Source organism: Plodia interpunctella, chromosome 1 (assembly GCF_027563975.2).
Source record: "Plodia interpunctella isolate USDA-ARS_2022_Savannah chromosome 1, ilPloInte3.2, whole genome shotgun sequence".
Classification (NCBI taxonomy): Eukaryota; Metazoa; Arthropoda; class Insecta; order Lepidoptera; family Pyralidae; genus Plodia; species Plodia interpunctella.
Window position 1 is genome coordinate 9,114,689 of NC_071294.1, and position 27,493 is coordinate 9,142,181.

Consider the following 27,493-nt stretch of genomic DNA (forward strand, 5'->3'; position numbering starts at 1 on the left):
CATATAATTAATTTTTCTGTTTTTAATTTTAAGGCTCCATCGTTCGCCAACGTCAAGGTTGAGATTGACATGGAATATAATATGTTATAATGATATATGAAATACGGATCAGTGTGTAACCGAAAATATAAAAGTATATATTATACATACAATCTAGCCGTCTGTAATCTCGACGGCACGTCACAATCACTATTTTCATGAATTCTTTTGCGTCTATAAACGACAGAAAAGTGTGGCAGCCGTCACTGTCTAATCGGCTGATTCGAAGATTTGGCTTGTATTCTGTCATTGTTCGTTCTGTCTCTCTGTTATTGTTTTAGGTTATGTTATATTATATGTTATAGGTTTATTACCGTAGCCTCGTAGCTACAATGTTTTGGTGTTGTTTTTTAATAGTCTTATATATTTGTTTCGTGTAATATCCAGTTTTTAAATCCTAGAAACAATTATGCAATCAAATCGACCTCTAGTGTGTGTTAAATTTCCAGGAGTAGTTAAAAATGAAGAAAAAGCAATACAGTGTTTAGGTGGAATCAGGAATATTTCAGAGGTACCTAAGTAAATATCAAAAATAGGACTTTCCGTAGCCTGACACCCTCGAGAAGAGGAGTTGTTATATACCACTTTCTGGAATTTAATGTGTTAATTAGAATATTTGTTACAAATGAGTTGAAAATAGAAACATTTTTTTTGCCTTTTCATCACCAGATTTATCATACAAATTTTTATCATTTTCAGGTCTATTCTGAAACCACCAAAAAGCGTTTAGAAATATCATTTCAACCGAAGAACCCATACATGAAAAAGATGTATGCAGATGCATTTAAGACTGCAGGAATCCTTATAAAAGTCAAAGTAAAGAGAACAAAAGTAAATAATGAGGAGAAGAGAGAAGTTATTTTTACATCTGTTATGGGGCGTGTGAGCCAGATGTACCAATTTGACTGTGAGTGAATATTTATTTATTTATTGAATAATAGATAAACAGCCTTTTCTGCTTTCATGCATCAGACAGTGTTGAGAATTCTATGTTAAGTAGTCAATTTTCACATTATTTAGTCACTTCACTGATATTAATTGATAACCATATTTTAATTTAATTTTTAAACAGTAATGAAATGGATGGCACATTGTTCATTATTTACATTAAAATAATATCCCCAATCACAAGCATTACAAGCAGCAGAGTAACATTTATTTTAACATAAAGTAATATATATAGCTATTCTATTGTATTATTCCCATTTGAGTGGGTATATTCAATTAGGTGGCTGACATTTGTGGCTATCTGTCTGTTTGTAACCTTTCTTCTTTCTTTTCATTCTAAAATTTCAGTGCAGTTTTCATTGTTATTAAGACAGGCTATTCCTTAAGTTTTATAGAAGATACAGTTGGTATCACTAACTGACCAAAACCAATTAAATTAGGTACCTTCTACTGATTTAAGGTTGCTGCAAATTTATTGTACTTTGTGGAAGATGTATGAATAATTAATATAATATATTTATTTACAGCCATGTGTGACTTCCAGTATTTGCCATTTGAAAATACAGGTGATTCAAACAGACAATGCATATTAGAAAAACTATTGCCCTCAGGATTGGAGCCGCATAGTTTTCTAAAGTAAGCATTTAACTATAGTGTTTTATAGTGATTTAATTATATTATATGGACTATAAATATTTATTCTATAATAATAAAATATTTACAGAATAAAATATTTACAAAAAGTTTGTCCCACTTTCTGTGTAAAATTTGACAATGAGACTTTATTTATCCCTTGATTAGGTAAGGTATATTTTCTCAAACAGCTAGTTCATTTTCAGTGAACCGGGTCCACTTTTCATCCTACCTCCAAACTTCACTCGGTCAGACAAGCCGATGCCCTATCTGTATACATTTAAGAAATATACAGGACGTAAGGATGACCAGGATCCTGACGATGTCCACCATCGCAAGCGAGGCAACCGTGGCTTACCCGAGAAATTGTTTAATTTCAACCTAGTGGATGAACTGGATACAGAGCCACACCCCTATTATGTAAAACAAAAAGAAGAGCGCCAGAGAGTTTATCCAACTCTAGAAAATGAGTATGCTGTTGTTGAAAAGGCAGGTTATAATTACCTGTATATCTTTTTTTATACTTAAATTGTTTTTAGTTAAGGGTACTGAATTTAAATTTGCTTAATGGACTCAGAGAATAGTTTGCACAGGGCAAAACTATTTATGCCTTTACGCCCATTATTCAACTCACCTCAGCCCGAATCTGATCTTGGACTTCAATATTTATAGTGATAGAAAAAAAAAACAAATGATAAAATGACAATTAAAAAAAAAAACATTTTTTTTAACTGTTTAAGCGTAATGTGAGCTGTGATATATTATTTGTTATTAATTTACAGCTTTTCAAAGAAAAACCAATTTGGACAATTGGCCTATTAAGATACGAAACAAAGATACGTAAGCCGTCATTGAGGATAATATTGCCATGCCTGGCGATACAGATGAAAGACGGCCCTTGGAAGATGTGCTGGGTGAGGTATGGGTATGACCCGCGGAAGAATCCGGAGGCTCGCATCTATCAAACACTGGACTTCAGGCTGCGGAATACACGTAGGTTTTCGCGCTGAACCGATATTTAAAAATAAATAAATTATAATTTGTCAGATAAATTAACTGCTAAATAAATCTGTCTGAAGTTACTTGTCAGATATAGCCCTATCCAGCACTTGTGAAAGAATATTGAACGCGATCTATTCGATATGTTACGACAAGCTATTACTAAATACTTTATCAGCAATTAGTGAGAGGCCCCAACAATATTATAAATACGATTGTCTGTCTGTCATGCTTTTACAGCTAAACCGCGGAGGCGACTTTGATGAAATTTGGTATGCATATTGTTAGGTACAGACTCGAGTTGAATATAAACTACTTTTTTTTCTCAAATTTCGACTTACAGGGACCAAAAGAGGGGTGAAAGAATGGCAAACGCACCTGATACATTTTATTGCGGCGGAGGCAAGCAGCATAGCATATAACACTTAGGATACATGATACATGACATAAAATATTGTATTAGTGTGTTAAAGTTTATGATTTAAAAAATGAAATGACATAAAGTTCACATTTCAGCTGGTATTCGCTCGTTGGTACTGACCCGGGACAGAGCGGTGCACAAGCTGAAGAAGGCAGAGAGGGCGCGGCCGCTGAAGAGGCGTGACAACCAAGACGAGCCCGCGCCGGACGATTTAGTGGTCGAAGGAGCCGTGTACTTCCGTCCGGGGATTGTCCCTTCGCAGCGGCAGATATATTATCAGGTATATTATTATTTACTACATTAGTTCGGGTAAAGCCATAATAACACACACATAAACCTTCATCAGGAATCACACTGATAAAAAAAAACCGTATCAAAATCTGTTGCGTAGTTTTAAAGATCTCAGCATATATGGTCTTCGATTTCTTTAGAGCGAGATGGCAATTTTAAAATGTGTTTTTGCGTATGTAGCCACCGTTTGCAGTAACTACATAAGTACCTACACAAAAATACTTTAAAAAATACCGTACCTAAATATAGCTACCGTGTATAGCTAGACATAGTAGACATTTTGTCATCGACTATTACGTATAACCACATGGTTCTGCGACAGAGTAAAGTCCTTTTTTTAGATACGTTGATTTTACTTACTGGAATGGTTAAAAGTATTTACGTAATTTAAGCCGCTTTGTGTCGCAAACTAGAGCCACTTCACCTTTTTATAAGCTGCAATGTATGTATATGTATGTCGCTATGTCTCGGGTGCAAAGCGTCTTAAAAGCTCACATTCCTACTGTCCCGATGTTTGCCTACTTCCGCTTGTCCTACAGAGTTGCATTATTATCGTAAACTATGCTATGACCTGATGGTGAAACCAGGATCGTCTGTAAATGAGGGAACTCTTCAACGGTTTACTGCACGGACATCATTTTTTGGATGCAACTTTTATGCAATGCAACTGTAAAAACTTTAAAAAAATAATCAACAGTACTGCAACATCAAACTGCCGGAAGTACAAGAGCTGCTGGCTGCGGAGCCCCCGCCCGGGTACCTATGCCACCCGAAGCGCGGCTGGCTGCCCCCGAACACTGACGAAGTTGTTCGCGATCATCTGTACAAATACGTGCAGGAGACATTGAAGTCGACCTACAATTCCGAGTTGAAGTTTGAGGTTCGTGTTGCATATTCTTTAATTGATACTTTATACTGATGTAATAAATTTGAAAGTCTAACGCTTTCACGGCTAAAACGCTGGACCGATTCTAATGAAATGTATACACAGTATACACAGTTAAAATGACCCAACGTCAATAAGCTAACGCGCGTGAAGCTGCGGATAACAGCTAGTAAATAATATATTTCGGCTATTTATTATTTTTTGATATTGCCGAGAGTTGACCACAGATAAGTAAGCTCGAGAGCAGTGTGTCGTGTGTGGTACTAATTCAACAATGCTATATTTTATTATATCATATACATGTATAGGTACATATAGATGAAATTAACTTGGAATCGAAAAAAAGTTAATTTTCCATATTGGTCTCGTCCCTGGTCAATCAATATGGGAAATTATCTTTTCCAGATTCAAACTAGCATGGAATTTTGAAAATATAAACGTGTTTTCATAATCTCCAATGTAGCAGTCTCATGACAACCATAAGGCTACACACGTTGTCAAACTTTTTTGTAATTTACAAAAGACAATTTGATGCTCCATCCGTTTCCATGCGCACGCACATATGTGACTCGGGTGACATTATCATTAAAACACGACTAACAAAAATGACTTGTATGTTTACAGCAAGAGAGCAGCGATGACGACAATTCTGATGACGACGCGAGCGCAGCAGCAGCGGACTACGCCGACGAAGCTGGCCGAAGTCAAACAAACTAACATGCCATTAACAACCTTATAATATTAAGAATTAAATGTGCGTTTCCGCTAATGAAACTGTTGTTGTGTTTATATAATAAAATATATAAAAAAATTTTTTTTTTCGTCATTTTGCTATTTTCAGAATCCATGGCGATGTTGTTCACGATAACGTTAAAAGGGCAAAATAAATATGTGTGAGTAAAGTCAAATACTTGTATACAATATAAGCAGGAAATTGGTTTTTGAGCAAATATTGTATTCTCGTCGTAGAGTCAAAATAAAAATACTAAATGTTACATTATGGACTGGAAGTGCTAAAGTAACAATATTAGGTATTTATTTTTTCTCTTAACAAGTGACGATCACAATGTAGATTTCACTTTTAACTTAAGATTTTGAAAGCACTTCACACACACACACGGGTATAAATCGGTCAAAAGATAATTAGGTGAGCATCCAAGGAAGTCAAGAAACAAAAAGAAACAACATTACTACACTATTTGTATAATATTTATTAGATTATGACGAAGGATCATGATTCACATTGATACAAATTAGAAAATGAAATTATTGTTAGTTTTGCTATTATCTAATCACCAAGCTACCTAAAACAGTCCGAGATAAGTTATTACATATTGACAATTGTGTATCAGCAGTCATTATTATTAGCTTTCTGATAGACTGAATGTCCACTGCATTGATAGTATGTTAGCACTTAGGTTGAAAGTAGTTAGTATATCATCGCGTTGGATGCAAGTTTATATTGACGACCGTTGCAGTCTAACAGTCACCATCTCGAACTACTGAACTGGAGGTCCCGGGTTTGATTCCAAGTCAAGACAAGATGGAAAATATATTGTTCAGATTGATCTCTGAGTCTTGTCATAGATGTTGATCATCATCATTCATTGGCGCTTTCCGACATTTACTTATAGCTATTTATATATGCTTTAATCAATGAGATAATTTTTTAAAACTACGCAACGGATTTTTATATTTTAATAGAGTGATTCAAAAGGAAGTTGTAGGTATGTTATAAACACAGGTTATAAAGTATGGTTGAGTTAGTATCCCACAACACAAGTCTCGAACTTTTGGGGATAACTCATATTACTAGTATAAATTCCTATCGCACACACACTAAACTTATGTAATTAATGAATAAACTTGCAGTAATATTAAACATTGGTCATTTAATTGCAAACGAACTTTGTCATTACTTAAGTATAGTACAGAGGTCAGATTTCTTAGTGCATTGTGCGTCATTTCTGTTAGACATGTCCATCTTACCTATAATCTCTGTGTGTAGTCCCTATCACACCACAACAAAGGCATGACTAATATAAAGAAATAAGTAAGTAGATATAAGTTATAAGCTTTGTGTACGATTTTGGAAACAATGGCATGTTTGGCTAGTGCTCGTGTTGAAACATAAAAATGCTAACATCCGAAAATATAAGTATATTTAATGGTGTTTAATGGTAAGATCTCTGTCTCGTTAGGTAAATTGTTAAAACAGCGTGAAAAAATATTGGTGTATTCAGAGCAGGAACAGTATAATAGGCAGTCTTGATCACTTCTATGGCCTATCTACGTCAACCCTCCACCACTAAAAAAAGTACCCTATGTGTTCCAAGTTATTTTCTACCCGTTTAGACCAGTATTAGACTAGGCTTGAAAATTAGGTACCTCAAATCAAAGTCATTTTTAGAATCTGTACTTATAGCGTTTATAGAATTCAATTTTCAGAATCTGGCATGCGGGGAATCTAGTTTTTTGAACTCGTCCGTTATGTATGTAGGTACGTGGTTATTTCCAGAATTTGTCTCTGATTACGTGGAATGAAACAGACAATCATCTAATACATATATTGCATGTAATATACTTATATAGATGTATAAAAATATTATATAAGTATTTATTTATATATTTTTCTATTATTTTTCCAATGGCTACGTGATAAGAAAAATGGACGCACATGATGATGAGCTATTGACTACTCACTAAATGCCTACTAAATGGAACTGTTCTTATCTCCGGGTGTCCATGTTCTTGTAAAAAAGCGAGCGCCTTTGTGTCAACACCACTTATCTGTGTTCGGTAATCATTGAGTGAGCGTAGTAAAAAGTTCCGTCACGTCAAGTTAAAATTCCATTTATCTATTTTATTTCAGTATTTTGTAAAAAAAATAATTTAAATTTTTGTAAATGTAACTATCGGCAATACTATACCTATATAATACTTATAATACCTAATTATTGGGCAATAATGGGCATCACTAGCGTTACACACTACCTCCTACATTACACGAAGTCTTTGTTTAACTGAACGGATTTAAATACGTTTTCTTACCTATTGTCTTATGTATAATTTAACACGTAGGTTCTTACTCTTCATGTAGAGACGAACCTATAGACTATGAAAATAAGGCACATACGTTTGGGTCTCGGGGACAACCCAGTGCAAGACGTTTATAATAAATATCTCACCGTCTGAAAACCAAGCTGGTGGCAAGAGGTTGCTTTTTCGCTCAATGTCCGCTATCCAATGCAGTAATGCAGCCAGGTTGTTTATATTTTTGATTAAAGGTACTTTATTGTAATTAAAAATAGTTCCTTATTAACTTGTGCATCTTTTTTTATAAATGTAGTTTTAAGCACTTTTAAACATTTTATCGCAAACCGTTCGTAATACCTAATAATAATATTTAATTTAATGTTAACGATATTTCGAATATTGATTCACAATTTTCAGTTCACGCATTTCCACCCTCCATAATTTCAGCAATCAACAATGACAGATGCAGTACTCGGAAAATCTGAACGGAACAAAGTGTGCGTGTTATCGTCTGTATAAAAACAGCTGTCGAGCTGCGCGCGCGCACACTCGCCCGCTCTCACTCGCCGTCACGCGCACGAATTTTCCCGCCCTTTATATTTCACCGACGCGTTGCGCGGGCTATGCGGGTGAAAAAATTTCAGTTTTCGCAAACTCTTTGTTAGTGGACGAATTGGAGCGACTCCGCTCGCGGATGTGACGTGTCTTAGTGCAAATATTTTTGTGTATCAACATCAGCTGTTTATCGATTTTTTTTAAGCAAACATTGAGGGTAGGTAAGAATCTTTATCTATTTATTATTTTCGGATGTGTTTAATTTACGCAAAAAATAAACTAATTTAGTATATCAAAAACAATGATGAAAATGCCTACTTATTTATTATACTTATTGGGCAATAAAAATAACAATTTCGCATTTTAAATTTAGACTGTGTAATATGATCGCTTGCATTTATAGAGTTGAGTGAACCATAGATAACTCTATAAAACAATGCAATGAGATGTGCAATCAAATAATTGCAATTGATTGCATTTCAATACTTCATAGACAACTAATTGCCGCAGTCGCCTTGGTTAATATCAGGAATGTAAACCGGTATGCAACAAGATCAAGATTCTATTAAATCAAACCTGTTATTTACTTACCTAGTACTATTTTAAAGTAAGTATGATTTTTAATTTTTAATCTAGTCCACAAATCTGATCTTAGTTTTTATATTCTTGAACTTTATCGCGAAAAGCTAGGTTTATTCAGAAATTACCTTCACATGCCCTTTTTACGTCAAATTTTATATTAAGTGGATACTAAATTTCTCAAAATGTTACAAACTACTGGAACGACCGCTGCTGAGAAAAAATAACGAAAGAAACGCATTTAAACAGTGTTTATTTTTATTAAACAAAGCGATATCTCGCGTGTAGTTTTAAGAAATGAATGAATTATAAAGTCAGATAAACAAATGGTTTGTCTATAGCGATAAGATAAAGCTTGAAGTAATAAATAAATAATAAAGAAAACGGGCCACTGGACCACCATCTATCTGCTCGAGAATTAGGAAGGTTATCTTACTCTGACCCGCGTATATATTTCTGGAAGAAAAAAGAGCGTTGGATAGACGCGCGTTATTTAAAAAGTTATTTAAAAGAGACAACACTACAATATCTGTTTGACATAATGTGATCGAACGATACGATATCAAAACATTATTCCGCGAAAAAACAAAATCAAAGTTTGCTTTTGATTGAGTATCGTAGAGATAGTGTTAGTCATAAAAATATAATTTCCTATGCACGTCCATTTTATAAATAAATAAGAGATGCAATTTAAAAAAAATCTTTTGCAGAGTAAAGAGTCAAGCCTAGGTACTTTCTTGGAATCTAAAATTTGAAGCGGTATGGTCCTGTGGTTAATACCATCCGCCTGTAATCAAAATATTCGGGTTTGAATCCTACTCGTGCCTCCTGAGTTTGTATACCAATATGACTCATGTACCTATAGTAGTTTTCATAAGCTACCACTTGCTTCCGATGGAAAACTCGTGGGAAATCTGCACACTGGTTGACAGTTTAATTCACTAATGTAAATGCGACTACTTGCCGGTCGAAGTCTGTAGATAGTTACAAAGTCATGTCAGATGCCTTCAGGCGACTTGAATAAAATATGACAGTTACGGTACGGAGTTAGCATTCGATAAGAAAGAAGAAATCTAAAATAGAAACGTGTAAAATATAGAATATTTAATGAATATTGTTGTTAACTAGTTACATTAGGAACATTGATAATCTACATAAAATAGAATATAAATCTCCACGAGAAGTCTGAGGGCACTTGACCCATGGACACGTGTTGTGGACGACCATAGAATTCACAATCAGTCCTCGCCTTGTAGGCACCCGGTCACCAGTGTCACTTCTGTAGTGTACTTTGCCGTGCACGTGTGGACTTATTAAGTATAATAGAAATGATCTGTGCTCGCAACTTGGGAAATAAAAAGAAATTTGAATACTTTCGTCTCATTTATTTTAATGGTTAGGTAAAGAAATAGAAGCATAAAACATAGTACAACAAAATACAATAATTTGATATTTTTTTTATCTAGCCTATGGTTGTGTCCCAGTGCTTTTGTCCCACTTTTTCTTTCATGCGTCCCTCTCTATTGCAAACTTTGACCGTTTTGTAGGAATTTGTAGATGTCGTCCCGTCATGTCCTTTTCGGTTTTTTCTTTTTCAAATAATTTTATACAACCAAGAAGTCCTCAAATAAACTCACGCTGCTCTATTTGTGAAGTTTAATTAATTAATCTACTAATTTTCATCGTTCACAACACCCTTCTGTTGAAGTACAATCTTGAAGAAATCTAAGTACGTATGTCATCTTTATGAACAAACATCTTTAAGAAATCTAGTATGTATCTACTTAATTTGGTCCAATGTTCACTATTTTAGTTAAAAGTGTAGTCTCGTAAAATAAACTGCTCATTTTTAAACAATCAATATATATGTAATTTAATGATCTTTAAAGTCAATATTATTGAAATTCTTACGGTAATTAGTAATCATTACTGTATTAACTACCTACCTGAGTAGGTATATAATGAGATACATTTTGTATTATTTATTTATTTTAATTTCGGTGTTCTTACAGCGAATTATAATGTAAAGTATACGTGTTTCAATAAAAGATTATGCTATTAACAAGACTCCGCCTATATATTTAAACTGTTGAAGAACAATATCTATACCTAACCTACACATCATACACATGATAATAATAATACTAGATTTAACACACAAAAAAAAACGACTAAATTCAGAACAAATACAGTTGGTGAAGCCATTCGCGAAACGTGTCATAATACATGCAATACTGGTACAGAACAGGTCGAAGTCAACTGAAAGATTATTAATTAAATTCATAGTTCATTTATTTATTTTATTTGCATACAATTTAAATCCTTGCCTTAACCGAGGGCTGCTGACTAGCAGGCTGATTTTAGATAGTAATTCACTGTATAATATACAGTCGAATGATGTGGTTTCACTCAATGGTTATTAATAGTCATATATACATAATTATACATATAATAAAACTGTAAGTGGGCTATGTTTTTTTCGACTGGATGGAATTCGATGCGGTTTTCTCAGTTGTATAGTGGATGATCTATCTTAAAATCTTATAGAAGTTTCATCGCGATATATTGCTTAGAACTCGAGATGCGCGAGCGAAGCCGCGGACAAAAGCTAGTTGGAAATAAAGATAAATATTATTGCACGGTGGTGGTATTACAGTAAATACTTAGTAGATACATTTGCCTAAACATCTATTGCTCTGAGCATAAAAAACAGAACATAAGATTCTCAAGAATGAAACGTAGGTACTTATCGAGATTTGATGACTTTTGATAAAATTGCGACTAAAATAAAACCACTCTTGACAATAGCGTTTCCAAACAAACGCTCACTAGTAATTAATGGTTTGTTTATTGAATGAATTACTCAATGAGAAATGATAAGGGTATGTATCTCATTACATACAAAATGACCCATGTTGTGCACTTTAGTGACTCATTAAACTTATCTAGTGATTTGCCTGTAACAATACAATTTTCAAAAGTAGGTAGGTAGGTACCTATTCAGTTGTATAGCAAATTGAGTTTCCTATTTGATGTCAACATCAATCATCTTATAATTTAAAAGGAAGTCCACTTCACATGATTTGATGGTTGTGTGACCGCGCTGTATATTGACAATACACAGCGCGAATCTGAAAAATATTTTGGAATAGTAAAGAGTTTCTTAAAGATACTATCTAATAATATCAGTCCGAAAAATTACAAAATTATGTAGGTACTTGCGTATATAAGTATTCAGATTTAAATTATAAAAACAATAAAGGAAAAATGTTATTATCCAGTCTTCGGCCAATGTCAGGTTTCTTTTGTGCTTTTTAGCTCGGCGTTTCATAACTTTTATAAAATTTATGCTAACACTGTGACATTACAAGGTATATATATAAAGTTTACCTCTTTTAATAATAAAGTTCTAACTTAAATATTTTATCTTCAGACAGAACGAGCGAAACATGAGTACCAAAGACTTCAAAATAGAGCGCGGAGCGGAACTGTCACCAGAGACGAAGGAGATAGCAGAGAGGGAGCTGAGGGAAACCCCCGAACGCGTCAGGGAGGCCTTGGAGCGCCTCCGGGAACTCCTCAAGGAGAACGACGACCTCTACTTCGCCGACGACGATGAAATACTCACAATATTCCTACGCCCCTGTAAGTGGTACCCCGAGAGCGCCATCGCACTGGTAAGCCATTATCTCTGCTGCTATAATTAATTAATTGATGTATTTAATATTTATTATATAATTTTTTACACAAACGGTAATTATTATTAATAAATGTATACTATAAATACACCTAATTAGTATCTACTAATGTACTAGCCATCCGAACAATTTAGCTGTACCACAGATTACATAATACCCCAGTAGCTGTACTAAGTAGAGTATAAATGTATTTATTCAATTTCTTACATTTGTTTTGGTCCTACACCCCTTAATGGTACTTAGTCGTAAGCAGATAGTCTATGTAGTTGTTGCAACAATTAAATTTTTTTGTGACTGCGATTACAGATTAAAAATATTAAACATTTTTTAAATATATTAAACATGTGTAGTTAAAATTATAGTTCCAGCTTTTTTATCTGTTGTTAAAATAATAATTAAGTTCTCGCTTACACACTAAGTACCATAGCAATCACGTACTAGATGTAGTTATACAAAATTATTCAGCCATTAAGTTAGTTACTACCTTTATTTGAGTTTCTGTGTCAACAAACCAACAAAAAATTTTAGGTCGTTTAAATAAAGTATACGTTTATCGTGCAGTAAGTTGCTATAATGCAGCATAATTATTTTAAAATTAAGTATTTATTAAGTACCAGACAATGCAGATGTAAAGATTAACGATGGTAAAGGGATTTCGTAAGAACACGGGTCATAGAGCGGAGGTAACCATGACACAATGTGATGTTACGAGTTACGAGCATCGTAAGACAGCGATGTGCTTTACATTATGCACACGTAATTTTTGTGGGAAAATATCGTTGCTTGCAATCTTTACGCATGTTTACGCATGAGATTTTTCCCATAAATTAATTTTGCAATTATTTCTTTATGCTTTTTATAAAAATATATTGAAACTTATGGGAGTTATAAAAATATATTTTTAAAAATAAAAGGTTACCTATGAAAGTTTTAATGAATTAAAAGTTTAATGCTTGACTAAGGTGTGCTTTGCCAATTGCTTTGTGATTTTATTATTAATAATAATAATAATCATGTTATTTCAGTTAACAACATAAGTATAGTAGATTTTGATCTTTTGATCGTAGGAACCAGATTAATACATATTTAGATTTCATTACACGGAGTTAAGTAACATTTTATTAAAGTCCAATGCACGGCAATTTAAGTGCAGTCTCGCGCTATTTCTGTTATGTTAAAATTTATTTTTAGAAGTCGTCAATAGAGGTGAAAGTTACGTGAGCTGATTGACATTTCGTTTCGTAAGGTGACCGATGTAACTATTTTGTAAACTACGAATAAGTTCTAGCTTGCTTCCGTCTGCGAATTTTCTTATTTGACTATTCCCTATATATCTCGATAGTAGCACAGATAATACAGGGGTTATATTAAAATAAACAGATATACATATGTTTATTTACCTTGTGGATTCTCATAACTTGCTTGTTTGTGTTTATCACATGAAAAAAAATATTATTACGCTTTTTACCTAAAAATTATAAAACACTAAGCTTAATTAATTGTACCTACAACATTTTTAAACCACAATTTTTAATCGTTTGATATTATTGCGACGCCAAAGCACTTATTTGTGATATTATGTTTTCACCCAAATGAGTTTAATGATGATCATAGGTTTTTTGCGTAAGTTATACAACGCGTATAAAAGAAATCAAGAGTTGCTTAGTAACCTTTCAAAGTGCAACCTAACAATATATAATTGTACATATATTTATGAAGTATCTTCAAATACGTTATCAATTATTTAGTTAGGTAATATAGTTGATCTTATCAAGATATTTATTATGTAAAGATTTTCGAATTATGTAGGTATGTTTTTGTTTGTTTCAAATCGACCTGTATGTCAAATAACGAGTTGATTGATTTTTTCCTAAGAAAACTGATGGGAAATTATGGGGATAAAAAGTGTGTGTGTAGGTACGTGTGCTTGTCCGATTTCCGCTTGCAAAAACTGTGATATATTAAAGCGTGATGCTGTGTGTGCATAATTTTGCGTAACTCGCTAATGACTTTATGTTTGTGCAACATGTCCAGAATGTATGATGGTTGTATGGCGACCTAGGCCTCGGTCTGTGGTTTCAATGCCGATATCCGATGCTTGGGGTCTTAGACACGAGAATTTGGTTGCGTAAATCCTTTTAATGGATTAAATGATTGAGCCATTTGTATTAATAGCTCAATTACATTAAAACGACTTAATCACATTACACCTGGAGAACTTAGTTTTATTGCTTGTTTCTTTTCTATTTTCCATAATAATAATTGACAATAAAAATGAAGACTATATATTCCAGGCCTAATCAAAAAACAGAATATTTTTAAGAACACGGGAACTCTACGGGTACAGACCCGTATAAATGATTAATTTGTTCACATTTTTAAGTATACAATTTATAGACGATTCTTGCTAAGTACTTATATGATTTGGATAAACTTAACCCGGATCTATAGGAGCATTAATGGAAATTACCATGTTAGCTTTTACTGTCACGATATGACTCACATTATTTAAATAAATAGCTACATGCCAGTGCATGTATTGTTTAAATGTTTTATGTTAATTACTAAAGACGTAATAACTACATCCATCGATAAAGAACTCGTGGAGTTTTCAAATAACATAAAAAAAATTGAATGAGATTTACAAATTTTAGTAATACAAATGTTCAAATGAAGGATTTTATGAAGTTAACCAAAATAAATTTGTATTTAAATTTTCTGCCTTAACCTCGGGCTAGTGTTTACAACAAGCTATTTACAAGAAATATAATAATATTTACAAGAAACCAATCATCTAGTCAATGAGAGAGAGCTAGAGCGAATGAAGAGTTTTAAAAATTACGTTAAATCTTTTGCGTCCATTTATATTGATTGAAATAATAAATATGGTACATGCTTTAAAACCAAATTTAAAATTTAATGAGTCAAGAAAATAGATCAGATATTTAATGTTCTAATTGAGTGCTATTTGGGGCCAGGTGAAGAAATCAGCTATTTACTTTTTCCAAAGAATTCTCTCCCAGACAAATAGGAAGAGTACTAAGCGTTTAATTATTATTTAGTAGATGATAATAAATCAAACGTATTGCATGAATATCTGCATAATATTTAGTAAGACATTATAAACAACTCTTTTAGTATTGCTAGCTGTAGTGATAGTAAATAACACGAATATTCATATCGTTAGATTAGATGTCGTATGTGCCCAATTCACAAGCCTTCTGGTGTCTCGTAAGCCATTGTTCCCCTTTGGATTAACACTTGGTTGAAAAGACCGAAACAGTAAATCAGAAACCAATTGATTTATACAAATAAATTCAAAATTAATTCATCTGATTCTTCTGATCGGTCTACTTTCCGTTTGTTATACCTATTTTAAATAAGATCCGACCGAGTAATAATATTCTTCTGCAACAATATTTAAGAAAATTGTATATATAATTACGTTGCGCTACCAGCTGCTTATAAATTTCGCTTTCTGTTTGAATTCTTACGCAATATAGATACTATTTCATATTTAACAACGAAAGGTAGTCACTTTTAAAACATTTTGTTCTAAATGTAACAGTGCGTTTGTAATTCCGATATGCACAGTTTGTTATCACTATCAATGCTACAATCACCGCCAACGAAACGCAGCAGACCATCCGGATACAGGATCGGCGTCATCCCATCCGCCTGTCATGATAATAAGAAATATTTTTTTCTAAATCGTAAAGCAAATTGTAGGATAAAATTGAATAACATGAAACATATGTGTTTTTGTTGTGATATTTTTTATAAAATGATATTAAAAGTAACTAATGTTTTTCCAAAACGTAAACCCAGAATAATCTTAATATGACATAGAACATTATAATATATTTATAAATAAATTCGTAAAATATACCGCACATGGTTTATGGCACCGCACATGGTCGATTTTATAAATAAAGAATGTCACTGCGCAATATTAGCTTTATTATATTGTTCATTACCGGCTATTTGTATAATATATTCATTGTGTATTGGCCATTGCACGTGTAGTGTAGTGACCTGACCACTGGCAGCGTTGGCAATCAGTCGTTAACTCGAGCCGGCGCTTGCGCATGTCGAAATCTTAACTGGGTCTTCGTACTCTTCATTCTCACTGCAGCAAAGGTGTAGTGAGACAGGTCAAGATCAACATAACGTAGTAGATACGATTTACAGAGAGATACATTTAATTCATCCCCAGGCGCTTATCGGAGCAATATCACAGTTTCTTTCTCCTGTCTCTCTCTTACTTCAGAATAATAGAGATGAATAACTCATCTCATTCGTCATTTTTTGGAATCAATATCTACTAGATTCCAACACAAATTTCAACAACAAATTGCGTATAACTATTGCTCGCGTCTTGGCCCACGTGATTTTCCCGCGGGAATAGTTATTTTTGATGAATAATATTTTTTGTCCTTCTCCGTATGAAATTTCAAGAAGATTTATTTAGCAGATAAAGTGTGAAGAATTAACAAACAAATAAACTTACTTTCGCATTTATAATATTAGTTAGGATTATGATGATATCCTGGAATAGCAAGCAATATAGCGGGAGTGAAGCCCCGGGGCGCAGCTTGTATAATAATATACACGTAAATACGTGCGTCACTTGATTTGATGAAGTGCTTAAAGGAAGTCTAAAGATCATACACCATTAAAATATTACTTAGAAGATTTTATCTACCGGTCTTACACCTCTTTACGTCATCAAAAATATATCTACCTATTCACTTTAAAACTCAACAAGTCTCACAAGAGACTCCTATTGTTCAGAGTTCATTACATGTCAACACATTTATTTGACCCTAGGTTTATTGACAAGACAAAAATGTTTGTCATAAACACATAAATGTGTCATGACTAACAAATATATATTTTATTGTACGTTGGGAAAAAATGTACGTCTTTCTTTTTGTATCATCTGATATTATCTGATATTATAATCATCTGATTAGCTAAATAAAGAAAAACTAAATTATCATATACTTAATGAAAAATTGCGTGTAAAATATAAAGTTGGTTTTGTAATTTGCAAGTGGCGCCACAGGGTTTCGCCCCCTTAGGAATTTCGGGATGTCCTATTACAATTTCGTTATTACAGTTTCGATACAATTATCGTGATTAAATAAAACATCGTGACTCACATCCAAATTTTCGCATTTATATGTTGTTTTAGTGGGATATCTTTCTAAAAAAGTCTGTATGAATGTGATAAACAAAAAAACTACCGGACAGAATTTTGTACGGTTTTCACTAATATATAGGTAGAGTGATTTCTAAGAAGATGAAGGTGTATAATTTATTAAGTTTTTACTCGAGTGAAGCCGGAACTTAAACAAATAAAAGATACTTTGCCTAACATACCTCTTTGTGATAGCGAAGAACACACTATTTGATGTGCTGTTGACTGTACGTGCAACATGATTGTGAAATGCGACTATTTACTCTCTCTCATGAAATTGTATAATCAAATCATGCATCACATGCCTCGTAATGTTGGTAATATTCCTTATTATTGAAAGCAGTGAGGAAGCAGAGGCCATTGTTTGTCAGATAATGTAAACTGTTCGATTATTATGATAACAACTTATGATTGCAAGTGCATACTGAATCGACGATATTTTTTACGTGGTCTGTCACATCTAAATGCGCAACAGGGAAGAAAATAAAGCTGTGTTTTTTTTTAATTTTTATGTATAGTAACAAAATAAACTCAGTCCTTTTTTACCTGGTAAACCTGTAGAAATTACTTAGTTTGAAATTAATAAATGACTATTTTGTAAAACTAGTTATTTCGTGCAACCAAGTATGGTACTTTCTAGGGAAATCGTTATCAATAATCTCCTTTAGGTCGTTAGGCTGTAAATCGAATTAGCTATAATAACATACATCAGACTTAGCGTCTGAACCTGTCTTTCCTTGCGAAAGTAGTTGAAAAACGTGTATCAAACTGCCCCTTATGGTGTTTTTAAATAGGCAGTAGGATCTGTAAATACTAGAGGTAGTCGAATTAATATGAAAGTTTTGCACCATATGCTCTTCATCATCATGGCAATGAAATAATTTAAATTATATTTCTTCAGACACGAAATTAACTTATAAATATGTTTTTTTTTTGTAATTTGTGAATATATTTGTTGAGAGGACTCCGATTCTTCATTATCTCGAAGGAACTTAATTTTTGACAACGACATCTAAATAAATTGTTAAATTAGTATCCTGTAGTTTGTAAAAGACTAGTAAATTAACCACTCTCCTTACTTTTCTCCAGATGCGACGTGTAGCACAATTCAAAAGAGAACACGCTCAACTATTAGATGGATTGATGCCGGAGCACGAAAAGGACACGTTCCTAAACCACAAAATTGCTAATGTATTAAAAACGCGCGACCACAAAGGCAGGAGAGTGCTTATCGTTAGTACCGGAAGTAAGTATCCATTATTAATATTATTATTTTTTCTGTGAATTTAAATGGCAGTCATAATTAGGTATATAGTTGTTGACGAATAAGTGGCGACTGCACCCGTCTTGCCATTGACTTCGTTGAGATCTTCTACTGTGCAGAATTTCGGACACGACATAAAAGTCCAGAGTTAAGTAAATGCAGTACATAAATGCTAAAAACGTATTAAAACTCGTTAAACAGAAGATACTTTAGCTGAGCAGCAATAGCTGAGCCGTATACCCACAATGTACCTATACTTACATACATTACAGACACTTGAACACCAGCCAAATTTTCGCGGTAATTTTATATGATGAAATTGAGCAACTTTCAAGAAATCTATACCTACTTAGAAATCGTGACGTACTCGTACTTCAGGAATGGTTTTTTGGATCTATTTAAAGACAAATGATTTTTCTGACAATTTCATTGGTGTTGTTTTACAGGTGCATGGGACCCTAAGCAAGTGACCATGGACCGTGTGTTCAGACTATTCTACCTTATACATCTGTGTGCGTTGTTGGAGCCCGAAACTCAGGTACGAGGCAGCGTCGTCATCATGGACTTCAACAATATGGGCTGGGCGCAGGTGAGATTTTCATATATCATTTTCTACAAACTGCAACTAGAAGATATTTTTCTGAGATAAGTCCGCCATTCTACGCGTCTTTGTATGTATGTATTTTTTGCAATAAAGAGTTTACAAACTAATAAATTACAATGCTGCAAGAAAAAGCATTGAATGTATTACGTTAGTACCTACATTGTACTCGTCCGAGCTGGTCTGGAAGTTAAAGAAAAACAGAAAGTACCAGCACTTCTCCTCTAACCAGTTTGTAAAATTTTATCCAGAAAGAAATTAGATTATTCTCATAGGCTAGCAAACTTTCAGGTTATCGATTCCACCAATAACTCCGATATACAACTAAAAGGTGATCCCGTATTTTTAATGTAGGTCTCAATCCAACGCATTCATAATGCCTCTTATTCATCAATCGCTTTTTCTGTCTTTCTATTTAGGAATGTTCTGTGTAAGGTACACTCCTATTTTTCGATCGATACTATGATCATAAAAAGTTAAATAAATTGATAACCGCATACTTAGTCTGCCAATAAAGGTGCCTTCGTGATAAACGTAATCGTAAAGATGTGTTGAGTAGATCTTATCGGTTATGTTTTTGTTAGATAAAATAGAGATTATAATTATATTTATCAGTATTATTGTTTGCATGCTCCTTTTGCCATGCCTTTTCAGTAAATAGAGTAAGGTTTTAAAGTAATCCAATGAATTCGATTTAAATAATTTTAAAATTCATTGAATTCAAATTGATTGGATCGATTAACTTAAAAATTCAGCGGAGTGCAAACAAAGTTCGACGGCAAGGTGACGGATTGTGATAAAATGTAGGTACCTATTTATATTCATGGTCAATTTGAAACAAGTGCTAATTACCGAGACAACATGTTTGCTAAATTCCATGATCATCGGTTAAGTATTAATGCCTTTTCAAACAAATAAAATACGAACTATGTGTATTTGCCTTCCCGTAATTCAATTGTGTCTTTCTTATCTCCGACGGGTTAAATATATAACAGATCATGCTGGTAGATAGATAAAGGAGATAATATTTTCGTAAGTACGATAAATTTCATGTTTTTGGCAAATTTTATCTTTAGTAGCCGCGTCTTTTTACACAAGTAGGTCACACTTAACAATTAAATTTATAAAAATGTTTGATACTATCATTTACGTAATTGCTAGTTGACACTTCCTTCAGTCGCATACTGACCACGATAATGCTAATTGTGACATAAATGTGTGTTGTGTATATACATGATTAAACTAGTTCCATCCTTATTACTTACTAGAATGTAAGGTAAGGGTTGTGATGATGGACAATAATTATATTTGCTGAGATATCGTGCGCAAAGATACGTGTAACATTTGGAAGTATAAATAAATAAATAATCTTCTATAATAAAATATATACCTATATCTATTAAAGATATTCCAAAGTGTTCCTAAAACCCCCAATCTAACAATTATCCTCCCATGGATGTCGTATGAGGCGACTAAGGGACACAGCCTAGGCAACAATAGCATTCTCATGGAGAATTGACGTGAAACAGGTGGCCGATTCACACACATATCACAATCACAGCCGAACCTTCAAAATTGTAAGGTTATTTATTTTTTGATAGAGAGTGAAGTATGGAGAATGAGTATCGTCCAGTTTGGAAAAACAACTGTATCCGTGGGAAATTCCCGCGGGTGAAGTCGCGGGCAAAAATATCGATTAGTAAAATAACATTTTGGATGAAACAGCTTGAATAAATAATTTAAAATGAAGATAATGTAACAATTATGGAATGATACATATAGAATGAAGTACGGAGCAGTTGAAAAATATTAATATCAGAAATGAATTCGAACCTCAAGAAATATGTACGATTGAAAAGAGTTATGCATGCGTGTGTAGTAGTTCTACTTGCACAAGCATTTTTTGCACGCATCACCTGATTTCAAGTGCTGTCCGCGTGTAGTGTTAAACAAAAGATGCGTCATTGACCCCTACGCCTTGTAACACAATTTATCGAACAATGGTTAAATCGTATTTCAGGAAGTCGAGCGTATTTCAGGTTATGTACCTACCCTAAACAGTGTCAAACAGCTTTTTTAAATGAATACAATACTTTGTTTTTGTGGTAATATCAACACACTTATTATTACCGTACATAGTGTTGCATTATATTTTACTTTTTTAAATAGGTACTAGTGTTCGTCCACGGTAAATAAAAATCAAAGTTAGCCTATACTAGGCACCCCGGAAATGCTCCAATATTAGGCACACTTTAATTGCTCCTAGTCTGTCTCTGTGCTAAAGTTGATCAAAATTTCTCCAATAATTTTACAAACAAAAATACAAATACAAATAAATGTATGTTTTCATTTTAATACTAATTATTTTAAAAAGTCCATTAACAAGCAACCTAAGCAGTTATCCTAATCTGACTATTAGAAAAAGATTGAAACTGCTAAATGGTAGTGTTTTTATTGTATGTAAAGTACTTAGCTACTTATTTGTTATAACAAATAAGTAGCTAAGTACTTTACATCACCTATAGGCGATTTGCCTATTTTTCAAACACTTTTCCAGCGCGTGTTGATTGGACACGTGTGCTAAATTGGTGCCTACGATATCGCAAGATTCGCAGTCTACGATGATCATGTCACCGTGTCACAGATTTTGTCTTTATGCAGAAATTGATACTTGTATTATTGATTACGCGTTGATATTATGACCAACTATAAGTTTATTAAGTTTTGTTGGCCGCTTCGACAAAACTTAATAAATTTATAGTTACATCTAAACAATAACAGAATTTTTTGAGTTTAACGCAGACGGATGCGGCAGAGGACTTTGTTTTATAATACATATGTATATGTATATAAGGTACATATGCATATAAGGATTGATTTTTTATCATACACAATCAATTTTTTGATAACTATGTTTTATCAACAACGATAAAATTAAATAATTAATTCTATACTTACTCATCAAAATACAACTCGCGTTAGCTGAATCATAAAGGGTAAAGTATCTAACAAAGTTAACCAAAGTACGGAGTCGTATACATGCATTCGTTGACAAAGCATGTGCATTTGTTGACAAAGAATTAAAGGAACAAAGTCTGTCGAGTTCCCTCCATTGTTCCTTTATCTGTGTTTTTACTTGCATAGTAAGTATGTAATGCCAAATAAATTAGTCATCTCTATCACATGTAAAGAATTAAAATAAAATATAACCGGGTTTTGGTTTGTAGACGAGAAAATTATTGTTGTTTTAATAAATTACCGAAAGTGATTCAAAGGTACAAATAAATATACATTTTAGATACAATAAAGGCTTTGCCCCGTGCATCATCATCAAAATATATTTGCCATGAGGTTTTTCTCAGTGTCATCATGTAGAAAAATCCTTGGAGAGTGGTGCAAAATCACTTCCGTGGTACCACATCCTTATCGGAAGGTACACGTACACCGTACCTTTATTTACCTTTTTAAAATCCAATCACGTTGAATTGGTTGAATCACACCAAAGAAAGGTCAAGTGCGCGACGGAAGTTTAATATGAGAAAAATTGACATTTTTGTAAAACTGTCACGTACCTAAATAGCCGTGACAGAAGTTACAACGAGTTCTTAACTAAAATTTTAGTTAAGATGGCTTTCAAATGTTCAGATATCAAGCATGTATCCCATCAGTTCATTAGTGTAATGAACTTTAATGTATTGTACTAAATTTGTACATTACAGTTTTACATATATTTATTATGGAAATACAAAATTTTAATCAAAATAGTTCCAAAAGAGGGAAAGAAATATCGAACTGGCATTGAGAAAATATGATCAAACTAAGTGGTTTATTTCGCATTGTTGTAAATACATTGAGCAGATGGAAATGAATACATAATCTAATAGCTGTGAGGAAAACTGGAGAGGCAGCGCGTTTTGATTCAAGGGACCTCACGTCCGGAGTTCCAAGGCTTGTGGTTTAACCGTCTGGTATATGTTATACAAGAAAGAGATTAATTTGAATGGCGACCTTCAATGACTGAAGCTTTGCAATAAACATTGTTAGGAAGTTCGTTTTTCGAAAAAAAGGCAACTTTTCGATTTGAGACTTATTAGAGATCCTTAATCAGGTCTTTCGAAAAAGTAGTGTAATTATTATGTATAAGCATGGTATTGATATTCAGTAGACCATCTCTTTCTGGTATTTCTTTTTTGCTATCTTCTTGAGTTAGGTATTTAAACCTTGCCCTCAGCTATGAATACTTGAACGTTTGTCATTGTGGTTCAGTCTTACATTTCCTGTTCAAAATATTTTTTGTGTACTTGTTGTTATTTTCTAAGCTTGGAAACAATTTTGCTCACTTCTTCTCTGAATTATCAAATACATAAATAACATCTTCCGCGTTTATGTAGTGTATTTATTATTTTATAGTAGTTCAATATTTGTTTTATCCTTTTGCTCGTGTGAAAGGAAGTGAGGCTTGACTCTTAAGGACTCTGAGACCATGGCAATATAAACAATGTTAGGTCTATATCTTGTTGAGATGACATGGGTGTGATCTTCAATATTGACCTACGCGATCGGCTTGAGTGGTCTACCGCAACTAGGTCATGTTATACCTTACTAACTGGATTATCAATGTTACATCTTGTCTAATAAATAATAGGTCACCCATATAAAAAAAATACACCTATAAAAAATCAATATGAAAATGATATAATTAATATAATTTATATAATTAGGTGTTCAAAGCGCGAAAGTTTAAAAAACACTATTGAAAATGATTTCTTTGGAAAACCCGATGTTTTGAATAAATTATTTGTATCTTTTACAATGCTTTTGTTTTAAACACTTCTGCAGTTTTTGGCATCTTGCCAATGCATACGCCAATAAAGATACCTATTTACTTTGTAAGTGGTCTCAAAACAAACATGTTTTAGCTGTTAAAAATAATTCCCGATATGTATTCATATCACCGGTATCTATATAAGTAGCATATCCCTTACGAAGTAAACGGACCCAAGAATCGCCAAAATCCAAGGCCAGGATTAGTTGAATATTAGACTTATTGGTGGAAATAAAGAAAATAGCACCAGATGTTTGTCAAAGACGATAATTTTAAATTCTTATTTTGTAAGTGTAAAACATTAAAATATTATTGTAAGAAATTTGAAAGAAAGATTGTATATTTTACAATGATTTCAGGTGATGGCACAATCACCAGCCGCCGCCAAACGAATGCTGACGTTCATTCAAGACGCGATGCCGTCCAGACTGAAGGAGGTCCACGTCGTCAAGCAGCCTATGATCTTCAACGTCGTCTGGAACATGTTCAAGCCCTTCGTTGGGGAGAAGCTGAAGAAGAGGGTGAGTTGTGTTTAAGTCTCAAAGATGTGTGGGAGGTAGACGATTGTACGAGATACGAGGTAGATTGGATTTACTGGCTCGTTTTCTGATGTCTGTAATGTTATATAACTAGTTTTGCTAAATGATCATTAGCTATTTTTTAATATATTTATTTGCGAATGATTTTTTCCCCATACAACACAAACTGGGACTAAAAATCGAGAGGCAAGCCATCAATCCATTTTTGAACAACATTGTCGGCTTCGTGGATCCTGACAAGGCCGCCTTCAATAGAGTATAGATATTTAGATACCCGCTTACGACAGAAACAATAATCTATAACAAAATAGAACTATCATTTCCAGATGTACTTCCACGGGTCAAAGATGTCGTCCCTCCAAAAGCATATCCCCGCCAGCCACCTGCCGGCGGACTACGGAGGCGACCTCCCCGCGATCGACTACGGCGGCGCGGATTGGTACCCGGCCATCGACGATGCGTTACCTCATCTCAAGAACTGGGACACATTCGGGTTCGTCAAGAAGTAGATAGCATTTGTTTCACTGCCGTCATACTGAAAAAAGCAACTGATATTTCTTGCGAACTTGAGCAATATTGACATTCTATCTGGGTCTCCAGTTAGCGTTAGCGTTCATCCCAATCGAGACACACTACAGAGCTATAGGAGAAGATGTCGTCCAGTAGAAAAGTGGATGGAAGATATTAAGAACGAACGACATCTTTACGTCGTAACTTGATGAGAAAGGCTAGAGACAAGGAGTAATGGACGAAGATGGATGAGGCCAAAATTCTAATAGGGGTGAAGCAAGGGCTGTACCTAATGATACTTTTTTCGTATGACAGCAGCTTAGCTGTAGCTGTATGTAGTGTAGTTAAATAATGCTGAGACCTGAGCTGAAAAGATGTCAGCAGATTTGTTTGTATAGAGTATTCAATACGACAAATGAGGATTATACATAGTTTAGTGAAACTCCAACAGAGAATGCACAACTGTGATGAATTAATTATGAAACGGCAGCAAAATATAAGCAACTGAATGTAAATATTGTCTTTTGTGTGGATAAATGTTATTTAATTGCCATGAAACGAGCACCAGTAGTATAATATGGAATAGCTTAGGTATAGAATAGGCTATAGCATAAAAATGAGCTGAACTGCCAAAAATGTTGAGTGGATTAATAAGTCAACGACTTTAACAAAAGTTTCTGTCATGAAAAGTTTTTTAACCACAAATTCCAATGTGCGTACATTGGAATTTTTCGGTTAATTTATTTTGATTGTGGCCAAAAAGTTATTTTAACTTTTCAGTCACAATAAGACATTAAAATGCAATGGATATTATGGTAATTACAGATGAATAATATGAATCAATTTGTATCTGGAGTATTTTGTTGTGAAAATGTACTAACATTAGGTATAATCTTTAATTTCCTATTTATCATTTTCTCCTACGCTAAAAGTTAGTTAATTCTGTTTGTCATCTTAAGTGAACCTGGTAATACACAGCTCATGTATAATTTTCAAATAGGTATATTGTATACAATGGCAAAGCCTGTTTGATTTGAGTTGATCCTTGTTGATAAGGTATCTGATAGCCTATATACGTCTGATAGTCTTTATGTAATATATATTTTACAAGTGTTGGATAAGGCTTACTAGCCAATCACTTCAGTCAGATTTGTCTAGCGATTCGTTTATCTGTCAGATAACAACATTATGGTATTTTATCAGAAAGTGGTGAAACGTGGGTGAAACAGACCCATCCTATATTTGGTAAGTAACAACAAGAAAACATAAATAGTTAATTCATTTCCATAGACAAAGTAGTGTAAGCACACATTTATTTTGTACTGAAATACTATAGATATTGTAAAGCTTTTTAATCTATCGATCGATGTTGTATTTTTACGTTTGTAATTGCGTAGTTATAGTTATATTGATAACGCATTATATTTTAGTGAGCTCAATAGTATAATCATCTTTGTGTTTGGTCCTAAATCGCGACTTTCGTACATTTTTAGATTTATTTAGTGGAATATAGAAACCCACAATACAATAATTTTTGTTACAATAAAAAAAAACACAACATTGAGTTGTCACACTTTTTGGTTTATTATCTACAGTTACTATTCCAACATATAGATATTTAAGTATTTTTATATTTCTATTTCTATTTTATATTTTAAAGATCTTTATATAGTTTTAGTAAATAGACTACATTTAAATTCAATAAGGCTGTGAATGTGTGTGTAAACCTAATGCACTTATTCAGCACTAAGACATCTTCGCTCTCATTATTTTTTTATTATTATTTATTATCTGATTTAGAAGCTGTGGCGTTTTCTTATGAGGGTTTTACCTGTTATTTGACGTAAAAAATTTGTTAAATGCTGTGGGATATTTATCATAAAATTAAATAGGGCAGGGAATAGCAATTTTTAGAAGTATTAATTAAGTATGTTATTTTTTAAGTTAAAATAAGTGCAGAAAATCAACGTGCCTTATATTTTACTCGCTGTGACTATTTTACAAAAATAGCTGTTAACATTTTGGAGGTATGTATGTTAAATGCGTCGGAATAAGCGACCCTTAGGTAGGTACAAATCTATTTTTGTAATAATTTAAGATAAACATTCCAAAAATATTTAAGTTTTTGTGATGTTACTTATATGCCTGGATTGCTCAATTAATTAAATTGTATCTATTAAAGGTCTCCGGTAATAAATTACTTATAAAAATATTTTAACGCATTTTTTTTTTATTATCGTTATTTTATCTAGTTGTAAGCATCACTTTTTTTCTATATTTTTAAATATCACAGTAGTCAGCTATAAAAGCAGAAGTTGTATTTATGCGGGATTCTAATAACATCTTTATGCACAGTCAACGATGTCTTTATGCACAATCATGATAATTGTAGATTTTTCAAATTAGCCATTTAGTACTGTTATTGGGAAAATGCTTAATTACTAATTGTACGCATATCATGTAAGG

At 33.3% G+C, this 27,493-nt stretch overlaps 2 protein-coding genes across 4 annotated transcripts; both read left to right on the forward strand.

Annotated features, from left to right (window-relative positions):
* The first annotated feature begins 349 nt into the window (after nucleotides 1-349).
* On the forward strand, nucleotides 350-5,034 carry l(2)37Cd (lethal (2) 37Cd). 2 transcript variants are annotated; one of them, XM_053746611.1, is made up of 8 exons: nucleotides 350-550; nucleotides 739-946; nucleotides 1,515-1,623; nucleotides 1,827-2,109; nucleotides 2,403-2,613; nucleotides 3,136-3,320; nucleotides 4,029-4,211; nucleotides 4,842-5,034. In XM_053746611.1, the coding sequence occupies exons 1-8, from the start codon at nucleotides 449-451 to the stop codon at nucleotides 4,932-4,934; spliced, it is 1,374 nt and encodes a 457-aa protein (XP_053602586.1). In that variant the 5' UTR covers nucleotides 350-448; the 3' UTR covers nucleotides 4,935-5,034. The 2 variants fall into 2 exon arrangements, with proteins under 2 accessions (XP_053602586.1, XP_053602596.1); XM_053746621.2 differs by having other exon boundaries at nucleotides 356-558.
* A 2,749-nt stretch (nucleotides 5,035-7,783) lies between these two features.
* LOC128673381 (uncharacterized protein) lies at nucleotides 7,784-27,241 on the forward strand. Of its 2 annotated transcripts, none has more exons than XM_053751184.2 (6): nucleotides 7,784-8,029; nucleotides 11,821-12,064; nucleotides 18,378-18,534; nucleotides 18,999-19,141; nucleotides 24,338-24,499; nucleotides 24,844-27,241. In XM_053751184.2, the coding sequence occupies exons 2-6, from the start codon at nucleotides 11,837-11,839 to the stop codon at nucleotides 25,024-25,026; spliced, it is 873 nt and encodes a 290-aa protein (XP_053607159.1). In that variant the 5' UTR covers nucleotides 7,784-8,029; nucleotides 11,821-11,836; the 3' UTR covers nucleotides 25,027-27,241. The 2 variants fall into 2 exon arrangements, with proteins under 2 accessions (XP_053607159.1, XP_053607151.1); XM_053751176.2 differs by having other exon boundaries at nucleotides 7,784-8,025.
* Nucleotides 27,242-27,493: the final 252 nt, after the last annotated feature.

Bases quoted from the DNA above. Each gene is read 5' to 3' on its own strand.
- LOC128673381 (XM_053751184.2), top strand. From the start codon at position 11,837: ATGAGTACCAAAGACTTCAAAATAGAGCGCGGAGCGGAACTGTCACCA. The intron at 12,065-18,377 runs GTAAGCCATTAT...ACTTTTCTCCAG, and splicing joins CCGAGAGCGCCATCGCACTG to ATGCGACGTGTAGCACAATT. The intron at 19,142-24,337 runs GTGAGATTTTCA...CAATGATTTCAG, and splicing joins ACAATATGGGCTGGGCGCAG to GTGATGGCACAATCACCAGC.